Source organism: Glarea lozoyensis (genome assembly GCF_000409485.1).
Source record: "Glarea lozoyensis ATCC 20868 chromosome Unknown GLAREA9, whole genome shotgun sequence".
Taxonomy (NCBI): domain Eukaryota; kingdom Fungi; phylum Ascomycota; class Leotiomycetes; order Helotiales; family Helotiaceae; genus Glarea; species Glarea lozoyensis.
The window spans coordinates 161916-175438 of record NW_007361004.1 but is presented as its reverse complement, the minus strand read 5'-3'; the positions used below and the strand labels follow the sequence as shown (position 1 = coordinate 175438).

General features: G+C 45.1%; 4 protein-coding genes across 4 annotated transcripts; 3 read left to right on the top strand and 1 right to left on the bottom strand.

The window, feature by feature from the left end:
- Window positions 1–472: 472 nt before the first annotated feature.
- Window positions 473–753, top strand: GLAREA_08003 (uncharacterized protein; the record flags this gene model as incomplete). The annotated part of the gene is made up of 2 exons (XM_008090050.1): window positions 473–541; window positions 604–753. The coding sequence occupies 2 exons, from the start codon at window positions 473–475 to the stop codon at window positions 751–753; spliced, it is 219 nt and encodes a 72-aa protein (XP_008088241.1).
- Window positions 754–884: 131 nt separating this feature from the next.
- Window positions 885–2398, bottom strand: GLAREA_08002 (uncharacterized protein; the record flags this gene model as incomplete). The annotated part of the gene is made up of 2 exons (XM_008090049.1): window positions 885–2005; window positions 2056–2398. The coding sequence occupies 2 exons, from the start codon at window positions 2396–2398 to the stop codon at window positions 885–887; spliced, it is 1464 nt and encodes a 487-aa protein (XP_008088240.1).
- Window positions 2399–5642: 3244 nt separating this feature from the next.
- Window positions 5643–6489, top strand: GLAREA_08001 (uncharacterized protein; the record flags this gene model as incomplete). Its single annotated transcript, XM_008090048.1, has 2 exons — window positions 5643–6301; window positions 6363–6489. The coding sequence occupies 2 exons, from the start codon at window positions 5643–5645 to the stop codon at window positions 6487–6489; spliced, it is 786 nt and encodes a 261-aa protein (XP_008088239.1).
- Window positions 6490–10490: 4001 nt separating this feature from the next.
- On the top strand, window positions 10491–11176 carry GLAREA_08000 (uncharacterized protein; the record flags this gene model as incomplete). Its single annotated transcript, XM_008090047.1, has 2 exons — window positions 10491–10577; window positions 10628–11176. 2 exons carry the CDS (start codon window positions 10491–10493, stop codon window positions 11174–11176), a joined length of 636 nt encoding a protein of 211 aa, XP_008088238.1.
- Window positions 11177–13523: the final 2347 nt, after the last annotated feature.

Sequence of the window (13523 nt, the reverse complement as noted above, 5' to 3'; positions counted from 1 at the left end):
TGTTTCTGGTACCGACAACTATTCAGCATCCTATTCAATTGAATTTTTTAATCGCCTTACCAAGGCCTACATAATCCAGAAAATTTGTTAACAAAATCTCTCACGGTAGAACTCGTAGCGATGCAGAAAACACAGAGCTCGAAAACGAACAACACCATGTGCAAAAACAGGAGGATATAGCCCGAAATGCTAAACTCAATTCCTGACATGACAGGAATAGCGTTCCCCGCAAAGGCAGATGCAGATCTCAGTGGGGTGCCGAGGACGTGGAGAAAGCTTGTGATGATTGAATGGGTGAGTGAGTATAAGATCGCTATTATTGCTGTCTGGAGAATCGGAGTAGAGCAGAGCAGTTCAACGAACTCCAAAGACCAGAATCCCTAGCCATCAATCCTCAACTTCTCAAATCCCATTCCAAACACCTGGATACCAAAAACCAACCCTATCAAATCCTCAAAGCCAAAATCTCAAGATGAAGACCTCATTGGCATTCATCCTCACAGCCCTCGTGCTCCCATTTATTTCCGCCGCTCCTGTGGAGGTACTTTTCCCCCTCCATTACCCTTTCTTTCCCTCACCTTCTACAAAGCTAACCCCCAACAGCAACGCACGCCCCAATCCGGGCCAGGTATAATCGTCTCCTCGCCCAACGGCCAAGAATGCACCGGCGCAAGTGACGGCGTGTCGCTCGGGAGTATCGTGGGCAATGTGTTGGGATGTGGAGGTGTCGGAGGGATCTTGGGAGGGAAGTAAGTGATGGGTTTAGGATAGGTTGGCGAGGGTCTGGGTTGGGGCGGTTGTATATATGGATGAGACGACGAGTTAAATGTATATATGGATATGACGAGATGAACTGGGAACGAATCTGAATTACTATTACCTATCTAATAATCATCCCACTGTCTCCTAATAATCGGTCGCGCCGCATCCCACGGCCCATGAATCTCATTCTTATATTTCTGTAGTCCGATTAACCACCAACTACACCCGCCCATAGCCAGACATGTAGAGATCGAACCGATAACCACACCCGTCAAGCCAGCTTTCCAGGGGAAATCCAAAATTCCCTCGCCATCCCCGCCATGACCGAGACATAAACCCACACCACCACTTGCGCCGACGATAAGGAGACATGTAAGTGTGAGATGGCCGCGCCAGGTGCGCTGTTTAGCGTATCGTCGGAACACGGGGAAGAGGCCAAAGACCTCGATGCTGAAGAGCGTCAGGCTGAAGACTTGGCCGGTGCTTGGGAGACGGCTTGCGAGGACGGTGCTGGCCATTAATGCTGCGTTTGTGCTAAGCGATGCCGGGATGTTTTTTATTCCGGCTGAGATTTCAGGGGTTTTGTAATCGAAGAAGAAGATGTTGATTGCGAAGAGGACGAATGACATTGCCCAGATTGAATCGTCAGTCGTGGATTTTGTGAGGGATTTTAAGATGGGGGAGAGGCCGAGTAACACAAAGTAGATCAGCACTGCTGATTTGATGGTTGATAATCGCAATGAAGTGCGTTGACTTAGAGCGGCCGAGGTTCCAGGTGGAAAGCTTGGTATCAGTCGAGGACTCTGAGATGTCATTTGTGATGTCGCAGAGTATATAGAAGAAGCGGATGCAGAATGCGAGTGTCTAGCCACCAAAGACGAGGGTTTTGGACCGTGTTGACCTAGATTCGAAGTCGAGCTTGCAGCTGAGACTTTGGAATCATATGGGGCAGCTGGCAGAATGCGATGAGGTAGGGGTTTTGGGAGGTCGTCTTGTCCAATCCACCAATCCCACAATAACCATCCAATGACCGTCGCAATGCTTCCACATCCGACTACTGCAACTGGTGATATGCGATCTTGTACGATTCCGATGAAGCAGACCGTAAAGATCACCACGGAGCATACATGTTGTACAATGACCGTTGAGTCTGCCACGAGGGGCCAGAAATCGTACGGTTGGAGGCGGGGGTTTCGCTGGAGTTTCTCTAGAAAGGTCGCTTGGTCCGTATAATTATCCGGATCTAATAATCATCAGAATCACATCCATATTCTACTATGCGATTTTTCTTACACGATTGTTTCAACCACAAAAGCTTGCTCCATTTAACCTTCCGTTTCCTGCTCCCACTTCGATTCCTTGACTTCCCCCTCCCTCTCTGCAAAACCGGCGCATTCCCCTCCAACCCATTCGACCCATTGGTCATGCGCAAATCATGGTGCAGCTTTTTCACCGCCGGCGACTGTTTTCGCGGAGGTGATCCTTGGTATATAGCATCTTCCGGCGCGAGAAGTGTTCGATTAGGGGCGGCTTGAGGGGCGTGAGTAGGGAGAGTTGTACTGCGCGTCAAGGTTGGTGCTGGAGGGTATTTGGGCTTTGTAGTTGTCGAAATGGAAGGCGCCTGGCTGGGCACCATAATTGAGGAACGTCCTCATAAGCTTTTGGTTGCGTGTTGTGATGTTGGGTTTAAAAAAGTTGTCAGCCTCGGGTGTGGCCTTGCTAGTGGGTCAAGAATGTTTTTGTGGATGAACTGGTCACCGTATTGTTTAGATTTGTCTGGCATACATGATTTCTTCAACACCATCAACACCATTATCTTTGACCGGAATGCAATTTACTAATATTTGCTATGCGAGAAGCTCTCTTGAACCTTTGATTCATTCTACTCGTACGCTAGTTGCTATACTATGTAGGCGCTATTTTTGCTATTTCGCCTTCATTATCTAACCGTTTGTTTTTATTCTTTTCTCATCGCGGTTTATTTACACGTTATCATATAACATCGAGATCCATCTCAGAGGTCAAGATCATGGCCAGAGCTCATGCTGATACTATTTTCCTTCTTTTTTAGGAACTTTCATTAGCTTTCATTTTGCGTGCAATTTTTCAGATATTTCCTACTTCCAAATCTATTATTCTACAAAGCTTTGACTCACGTCCGTGAGTGCCATGGACCTCCACGTTGCGACTTCAAGAGTCCCAAGACGTCAAACTGAAATCAAGAAGCTTCTAGCGGTCGTCGTCATAAAACCTCGCGTCGATCATTCTACGAGCAAAGCTTTTGTATTGTATCCGTCTCGACTTGCTGTTTGACACCATCTCCACAACGTTTAGAGGCATTCCTCAACCGCATCATCGGCCAAATAGCTTGGTACCCCACACTTTTGAGACGTTCAGAATTCTTGGTGCGGCTATCGTTTGTCTCGTCCTTGAATTGAGTTTGGGCGACGAGAGCAAACGATTTGTACGATTGGTGCGGCAGATAATAATGATGGTGGAGGTCTCTACTGATGTGTCTCAACGCATTTACCGAAGGACAACAATCCATGATGGGATTCTAGCATGCGATTTAAGATGCTAGATGCTCGGGCCACAAAATTACATTAGTCGGCTTGTTCACGGCATGTAATGGTATCTCTGAGACTTCTATCTAGTGGTTGTCAACACTCCATATTCTCAATGGAGCTATTGGTAGATAGAACTCAGTATTTTTGCGAGTTGCAAAATGTAAGACAGATTGGGAACAGTCTCTGATTTTCTAGCAGCAGCAGCGCTGTTACTTTACTGGATCGTGCAGTTGCTGTACCAGCAAAATTACTCGTGAACATTTTCGCTACTGAAAGGAATAGCGGATAGCGATACCTTGGTCGTTTGAATGTTCCTCTTAAAGGTCATCTACATGATTATGGGATTGTCTGACATTGTCAATCTCGAGTCGACCTAAGCGACCTGCTCCTGAAGGAAGTTAGTCGGATTTTCATATTCTACGAACGATTAATTCTGATTCGTTCCGATATACGATTTTGGTATCATCTGTGTGTTCGGTACAGTAAGAAGATGACGAGAGCGCATGGGATGCCATGAAAGAAGCTTCTCGCGCTGACATACTTAAAATTGAGCATCCCTGAGATGTATGGATAGTCGACTCGCTCGCAGGAATTGTGTCGCGTGAAGATGTGACGATTGGGGAGAGACGTATGGTTGATCCGATCACACACAGGAAATCCGTCGCGAGGAGACACGACGATTGAGGACAATGGCGGCCCAGTGCAAGGGACAAAAGGTCCAAAACAAATGGACGGAGGTATCGCTGAGGTTTATAGGTTTGACTTGGCAAGTTTCGCTGACGAAGTCACCCCGTCAAGATCCCAGGTCTCGTGACATGAAATGCCGCTCAGAATCGGCCAGCACGAGCACCGCATTGAAACGGCCGACTATCCACAGGGCGATTTCCGAATTGTTAGGCTTGTTTTGACTGTCAGTTGCGCACCGATTTATTCTGCTAGTTCTGCAGATCTGCCCGAAAGTTGAAGATTCAGGCGTGTGAAACGGAAATCCTGTGAGACGGCAGTCAAACTCAGCGCAAGTGGGACACGAGAGAACGAAAAAGATACGTGAATTACGAAGGTATTATGCTGGGTCATAAAAAGTTCTAAGTTGCTGTCTGATAGTAATAGGTGGAAATAAGTACCTCGTGCCAAGTCAGAATGGGACAGACACGTGGGTTGATATCGATAGTCGAGGACAAGCGTGGACAAGCGTGAATGATGATTGAAAGGCAAGAAACGTGCTAACTAGCGTATAGAGTGACATCCAAAAACGGAATGAACCCAGCCAGCCACCAAAACTCTCGAGTCTTCACTCCTTCAGCTGTTCAAAAGCTTTACGTCGCCAAGCAATACAATTGGCCTCTCAAATTACAGAAGGCAGCCGCTTGTTGGGTAGCAGCAAGCAGCGCATTGACAACCTTATTTAAAAGGATTTACATTAGTGTAGATCTTGTATCCCAGCTAGGGAACAGTCAGCACTCGCTTCGCATCCAAGCCTCTTCACAATTTCTTTTCGTCAAAGGCTGTCAGGTGTTTTTGTTTTCCTGAGCAGCAAATTCAGGCTGATCTGACGTGCTGCATGGCTTGATAGATTATTGTGTTGTTGTTTTTCCTCTAACCAAACCCAGAAGGTTCCTGAACTAGCGGTAGACAGCTGCATCTGGATACACTACCAAGGCCTCTAGATTCGAACAAGAGAACATATTCCCAAAGTCGACAAAACCACTCGAATTATTTACGAGTCGGCGGGGCAATATTCGGGCGCAGGGTCCTTCAACCATGCCCTTTCGGTTCACCAAATATTCGGTTTCTTTTTGTGGCTTTCGACTCTCCAGCGCAGAGATCCTTTCACCCATCCAATGAAAGTCCCTAACCGAAGCATGACAACGCTTTGTAAGTCGATTCGACCCAAATTGCGACCCTGCATGTTTAGCCACGGGCAACACCCACAGGCAATCCTTGGTACAGCCGCGGAAGGACTAACGTATTGCAGGGAAGCAGCGCCAGCATACATTCCACCAAAGATCTGTGCAATCACAGCCAGGCATGCAACTGGCCGACAGGCCCAGGCCTTAAAGGTTCAATAACCCCTCGGAATTCTGTGAATCTGCTTTGCTGCATTTCAGTATCACTTGATTTTCGGATTCATATTGCAAAGATTCACGGAAGATTTCACCATTCTCTACTCTCATCCAAATAATCCGTTTGCTTCATTGAAATAAGACCGTCCGTCTGCACCCAACCAAAATCGTTTGCTGTTAAGCCTCACGAACAACAGCCGCAAGGTCACTCGAAATCCGACCTCTGCAACATAAGCCCTCAACCGTCAACATGAAGCCAACATCACCACTTTCACTATTACTTTTTATTCGTCTCGCGACCTCATCTCCACTGCCTCTCTCACACAAAACGCTCTCCTCAACATCATGTGAATACGGATCATGTAGAGAAGCGCTTCGCTCAGTCGACGGACCAAATACCCCGCCAACAAGACTCGCCGAACCACATTTCCCAGACCACCAACTCGATCATGAAGACCTCATAATCGACAACCATCCCATCACACCAACCTCAAAATCCACCTACCTCGACACACTCACAGCCGAACGACCTCTATCCTCTGCATTCCTCCTCTCTCTCGCCCACCCCCCAACAAAAGACGAAACCACAGACGCCCTCCCCGCGCGTCCAACCAGCGACCTCACCCTCCTCCGTGAACAAGACACAGCACGCTACCTCGAATCCATAAGCTCCTCCGCCCCAGCAATTTGGTCCGACACACCCAGCACCACCATCGAAATCACCATCTCCGAAGCCCCTCCCACCGCACCCTGCGGCCACACGCCCTACACCCCCCTCAAAACCTACCTCGTGCGGCAACAAGCAACCTACGTGGTGCGCGAATACAGCGACGTGCTGGTCGTCGGCGTGGTCATTCTCTTCCTCATCACAGTCCTGTGCGTCGAGGCGGTCGAGAAATTCGGTAGTTTGTAAGGCGCCCCAGACCCTTCCCCCAAATTAAACCACAACCAACTAACGAAACGGTTTTAGACGCGCAATCTTCGCACGCAAACACGGCGCCATCTACCTCTCGGAAAACCCAGATGCGAAAAATACCGCACCTTCAAACCCCGGATTCGGGTGCCTGAAAACCGCCCCGCTATCACGAAAGGCTTAGCCTCTAGACCCTCGATACACGAACGTGTTATCCCTGAGCGATTTTTTTTTTGTGTTGTTTTGCGGCGTGGCTTGGAGTTTTGGGGCAGGCGTTTAGGGTTTCTAGCATCATACCCCCTAGTTTATTTGGCATTGTTTATGAGGAGGCATTATTACGAGGCGGATAGTGGTTCTCGTGTTTACGTAGCTTAGTAATACGAGAGATATATATTAAATTTTACGTATTTGATGAGGCTGTCTTCTTTTGGGGTAAAGTGTAAAGCGAAGCGGCTTACTGTATGCTATGCTCATTTTACATGCTGGGGATCGACGCGGGGATACTAGGGGGCGCTCGATCCGAGGGGTGGGGCTGGATTTGTTTTTGGGGACATGGGATGGAGTGTCTGGGAAATCATTGGTGAAGGTGTGAGTGAGTTTTTGGAATCATAGGGGCGGTGGGGTGATGGATGGCCACTTGTCTGTCAATCACTCGGCTCCTTGACTGAATCATTACGCAGCAGGGGAATTTCTGTAGTCTTGCTTATCACCATAAATAAACGGAATTGGAGTCCGTTGACCTACCTACTTGATGACTTGAATTATACATGAATCCCTTTCACGTCTAATGTGGTTTTCCGCATGCTTTCTCGTTCTCACACGCTCTTGTCGGGCGGGCACGGTCTTTTTTTCTGTCTAGAGTGAGTGGTTTGCCTGCTTAAGCCTCGGGGATGAGGAGGATAAAGCTTACCGTGAGATTTGAGAAGGGGAATGATGGATTGGGGGATGGTGCTTGGGGTTCTGGTTCTTGGGATGGGTAGGGCGAGGTGTTAAGGATGGTGGATGGGGATGGGAGGGGAGGGGAGGGGTGGAGGTTTGGAGGAAGGGGAGGTTTGGATGGTGAAGGAGAGAAGAAAGGGGAGTAGGAAAAGGGGAATGGGGGGAATGGGTTTGGGATATGGGATGTGATGATAGAGGGGATCAGGTCTATACAATGAACACTGATGATTGAATAATCAACGAATCAATCAGTAATTCATGCATGGTGTGCTATTATTCTAACTACGACTATAGGCTTTATTAACAAATGTATATAGATACAAACCTATCATTAACGGTTATTAATGAACATAGTATGTGGCTGGCTAGGTGTTTTGGATCAACCAGCTTTATCGGCCTATGTAACCAAATGACATTTCCTGGTTACTTCTTAAGACAGTAAGACTACAGTGTATACCCCCAATGAGATAGTGTCGGTAAAATTAAACCAGCTTAATTCTTGGTGTTTAGGTAAATCTCAGAGGCGGATAAGTCAATAATGTACATTACCTTTATATTAAGAACGAATTAAGTAGTAAACAACAGTTAGAATCGCGAAGACATTTTTTAGTTGCTTTAATTGTGATATTGTGAATATAACTTCGGGAATCAGTAAGAATGCTGATTGTCCAGTTTATTCGGTCTACTTGTTACGGAAACCTTTTTACGTCCCATTGTGGTGTATACGCCAAAATCACCACTATAGTATAAGACATTAGTATATAAAGAATAATAAGTCAATAGAGGACATCTATATCCTTTTAAAAATTTATAAATCTAGAAATATGTTTCTTGTTAGACTTATAGGGTGTAAAAAGGTACAAAACAGAGGAAGATTTTAGTGTGGTAAGGTATAGGCTTGTACTAAAATGAGACATTTTTTTCGTTCCCGTAGAGATACCCAGCGGGTGCATGGAATCGTTAGGTGGTAATTAAGCACAATTGGGTTTTAACCAATATTTGAGGTCGCAAAACATGGTTTTATACTCTTATCCGTAACTAAAAAATACTTAATCAAAGTATATTAAGGACTAAACTACTATATGTATTATTGAAAGAGGTTTTTGGTAGGGTGATATGTGATATATTAGTACTTTTCCGAAGTTGTGCTTGACTAACGCATCCATATATCCCCTATGATACCTTTGTAAAATATTGCCAGCTTGTGGAAAGCTTTGAGCCGTGCTTAGACTGAGTGGTGAAGGGATACCTCTTACATGTGACTCGAGTTTTAAAAGAAGCTCTTGTTGTTCTGATGAAAATTTTAGATGGTGTATATTTAACGAAGTTACCCACCCCCTGGGCTGGCGGAATAGGAAAACTCTTTCTCTACATCCAACCTCACGTTACGAGACTTATGACTGGAAAAACCAGAGTTATTAATCCCAACTTCTCGCGAGGCGTAGTTCTCTGATACTGAAATAGGTGGGCTGAAATCTCACGATGTGAGGTCCTTGCAAGTCACGTGTACTATTCCTTCTCTGTTGTCCGAACAACACTTTCTTCTCTCTGCAACGTAGATGACTATCGACATACTACCCCCATTCTTTACTCAATTTCCAAATAGGCTTTCAAACAACGGAATCATTCTTGTAGATCGAAAACACTGCGGTTCCGATCCGCCTCACAGTGGTATCGCCCTTACGATCATAAAAGCTCGGATCCCCCCACCACGCATTCACTTCACTATTACCATCACTCAACCACCGGCAAAACAGTGGCAATATCCAGCCAATGACTATTCATCTTCCAACCTTGTATTTAAATACTTTAATAAAGCAAAATCGCGTAATTGAACATACGAGTCCAGGAGTTCTTCCTGGGTTATATGAATGCTAGTACTCCGATCTAGCGGGGGCAGCGACGCATGCGTAGCTGAGTATTGGGGTCGCATACGCATCCTTAAATGTGATAGTATCTTCTGTTTATACTCAAATACCAAGCTTTAACGACTGCCTTTCGTCATGGTTGCCTCTTCATAGAATATACTCACGCTAGAGAAGCCTCAAACATATTCGTTTAGCGGCGACGTTTGAAAGTTTCCCGGTACACCGACCTGAGGCGAGGTGTATTTCTTTTGCATTTTGAGCCAATTTTAAACTCCCAATATATCTGTCCTTTTTTTACATTATTTTCCAGCTAACACGAGCAGTCGTAGTCTTAATTTTTCGATTACAATATTATGAAAAGTAGGAGTATTTTTTCATACTCCGTTCCATTCGAGATCAAGTTCTTTAGTTACAGTCTATTTGTTAGTTGTAGTTTATTTGTTAATTACAATTTCTTTGTTAGCCACGGTTTATTTGCTAGCTACAGGTCGTTTATTGGTTACATTTTATTTAACGGATTTAGGATCAGACTACTGATTGACTTAGAATTTTATTTCTACAGAATCAATCGAAACATGTGACCATGTCACTACTTTTCATTCTGCGAAAAGTGACCAATTAATATATTCTGGTGTCAATTCGGGTTTGAGCACCCAAGGTTGCTCTCTCAACAGAACCCGCATCTTCTTATTATGTTCATTCCCTTTGCTTAAGTCAATATATTGTCATCTTAACCGAACGGGTGTTTTCCCGTTTTCTGCTTCTGGCTGATTCCACTCAGTAGATAACCATCTCAACTGAGTGGATGTCTTCTTGGATACTACATTCTTCTTCTCTATTCAATAAACCTTTGGTTCAAAATGGCGTTTATGGGCGACGCGTGTTACGCGTTTGTCGAGATTTGCTTTGAAGTGAATGTATCCAATTCTCATTTTTACTAAGCAAATATTCACTGTCATGAATTCCAAGTCTTCAGACGCGTTGGGAATATTCTTCCCCTCATTTATTTCAACATTTTTCTTCTTCAGCAACACGCCCGAAGCAGTCGTCCCTTTATACGCTGCATCACAATGAACCGCCAACGAAAGCCGAAAGGCAATCCTCAGGAGCAGCAACGTCTACACTCTAATTTCCCCCCTCCCAAACAATTCGGAATGAAAATAAAGTCAAGATCGGATCCGACGCGTCCATTTCGACCAGTCTCCACAAGAAGATTGACTTGACGTCGAAGCATAGCGGTATGGCCTTCGCGATGACTTACATGTCGTTCATTTAGCTGATATCTATCAATTCAGGATCTTCCGAGAGAACTCTCCCAGTATCCTCATCGAGTCGTGTTGAAGTTGATGTCCAGAAGATCAAGTCTACCGTGCCAAACATGACGGTGAAAAAGAAGAAAGGATTAGCTGCTGTGAAGCCCAACAGAGAATATGATGATAAGGACCTGCCCGCCAGAAACATCAAAGTAGGTTTGATTCTTATCCATCGACAGGTACTGGACGCTGATACTGTCAGGGCAAGGGTAAATCAACTACCGCTGACCACACCAAGACCAAAAAGGCTTCTCTTTTGGCTAGCAACCCTGACATGACTAAACGCAGGAGACCGGCAACAACCTCGACCGCGAAGAAAGATGAGAGCCCTCCCCCAACGATCACCAAGAGAAGTGTCCCGTCGTCGTTGCTGGCAGACTTGGAGCGGCTCACGCCAAAGAGAACCACCCGCCAGACGTCGAAGAGCGATACATTCCACCGTGAAACGCTGTTGGCAGCCTACTCCGGATCTGATACGGATGAGGACTCAAGAAAACCCAAGCGTCCAAAAACTGTTGCGAAGAAGCTAAAAAAGACTTCTCGCTCAGCAAAACCACACTCTTCGGGTCCCGATCTTGAAGAAATTGAAAGCGAGATCATTTACAGAGCTGTTGGTGTTGCTTTTGAAGACACGTTCCGATTTTACAGGAAGCTTGTTGAGAAAATTGTCCATCTATTACTCAACCCAATCTTCATCGGAAAGAATGCTGAGTTCGACTTTGCCTCTCAACATTTAAGTGACTTCTTGTAAGCCAAAGCCGAGAGCAAATTTACTTCCTCTAAATGGACATCATCGTTTATTCGGACACTGAAGGCCAAACCGCTTTTGGAATTGGTCAGAGTTGGTCCCGAGAACGACGCCCAGGCCTGGTGTGATGCTTGTCATGGCAAACACGAGCCTACAACTACTCTTGTCTTCTTAGGCAAGCCTTATGATCCCTCCACGTTTGAGCCGAGCACCTCACGAGATGGCGTGGGAATACAACCAATCCGATTCCACGTCGGCTCTCCTGCCAGAAGATGGCAGAGAAAGCACACCAAATGTATCACTGGCGCCACAGACTGTTTCGAGCCATCCGCACGAAGTTGAACAAGGAAAAATACTTCGAAGAAGAGAATGAGAACGAACGACTAGCAATGACTTTTCAAGCTAGGCGCGAGAATGTCGAAAAGATTGTAGCTGGTTGGTACACGGATGGGTACTTCTTGCGCATCTACGGAAGTTATCGAGACCTCCGAAAGATGTGATTTATGTATTTTCTTTTGTTTTCTGCAGCAGACAATTTTGTCAGGATCTCCGGGGCACTGCTGCTGGTTTCGTAACAGGTTCTTGAAAGTCGACCTCGACACTATGTTACATTACCAGAGGCTATTCCGACTTGGACTTTAGGGTTTTGTACAAGGTTTCAATGTTTTCAATGCTTCAACTTTCTGTCTTTGCTCCAGAAGAAGGCCAAAATCTGCTCGCAGTTCTGTAACATTAGGGCATCTGTCTTAGGATATGGTGTCGTTTCATTTCAAAATTTCCTTGGCCCGATGTGGGAAAGGCTGATGCTTTACCTTTGTGTCATGAAGATTGGAGTTGCGCTCATATCTTCTACGGCAGAACTTCATTGGAGTTATAGTGTAGACTCAGGTTGGATATGCATCTTGTCATTCGACTTCTTGTATCATAGATGGCATGCCGGGTGAGACGGCGTTGCTTTGATTTATTGAATACAACCTGTTTCAAAAGCTGTCAAGTTCCGATTATTCTATGTTCTCATGATTTGGTTTTGACATACGAAAATGTATCTATATCAAACTCTAGTCAAGAACCGCGATATTACGAGTAGTCAAAATCCTTAAAACGATGTTCTGCACTCTGATGGCAACACCACATGCTAGATTTTGAGGCCAAATCCCCAAAGATTGTACATGGCATTCGGGAAGGTAAAGACGTCAGCATATACAATTCCCAACCCCAGAATAAAGAGACTGCAGTTGTCACAATTGAAACGTCTGGTAGCAAAACTGGGGAAAATTGTAGTCCCATCATCGTGTCGTTTATGGCGTCAAATCTATGGTAAAAACGGCAGAGTTTTGTTTCAAGCAGAGAGTATTTCAACAACCCTTGTTACTCCCTTTTGTGCCAATTAAATTTTTGTACTGACCTAGACTAACTCCAAGTCTCACAAGTAGAATTGATAATGGTGGTAGAAAAGAGGAGGCGAGTCAGCTGATAATTTTAAGCGAGCAGTGCTTCGGACCGGTCGGAGCAGTGTGCAGCGGGCTCTGCGATTGGTCCAAGCATCACGTGGATTTTAACGTCCAACCAACTCGAACAAGTGACAAGTTTGTTTAGGATAGATTAAATTGAAAGGTTGAGTAGAGTACTATGTAGGAGCGTTTAATTTCAGTATTGTGCCTGCTCAACTGATTCATTACACTTATCTTAATCCTGCTTCAATATGCTTCTTTGAAAGAGGTACATCTTAGGCATGCTCACAGAAAGAGAATCTAATGAAGTGCAGAGAAATTCTGTTCTCCTTCCAAATACTCACCGCTGAGTAGCGTTTGGATGATGTATTTAAGATGGTCTTGGAACTACAACAGGGCTCCAAAGAGTTGAGGTGCATTATTTGATAAGTTTACTTTTCGGACAGGAATCCGTATTGATGCTTTATTCGCCTCAGCAACTTCCCGAGATTGTTGATCGCCATCAAGTAATTCCCGCCAGCTTTCTGAGAAGATTGAATCCAGAACCTATGTGGCTAATCTACTATTGTCGTATGGAAAGAAATTCCAGAGGGAGAATCAACTGAGTATTCGGAAAGGCATTTCGCATCTATGTCTTCGGGTTTTCACGTCAAAAGTCGCAATCATGACAAGTTTGACAGCTGTACCATACACACTTGCTCCGGGCGACATATTTATGCTTGCAGATACGGGATCTTCAATTTTGCTTCCTGGTGGACACTAATTTGAACATTCTAAGACATGCAGAGAAATTTAGAGAAAGGAAACATGTGCCATCGAATTTCACAACTCGCAGGCCATTCAAGTTGTGTAAAATGTATTTTATTCTGTCAGAGATGGTTGAATTGTGATAAATCTGT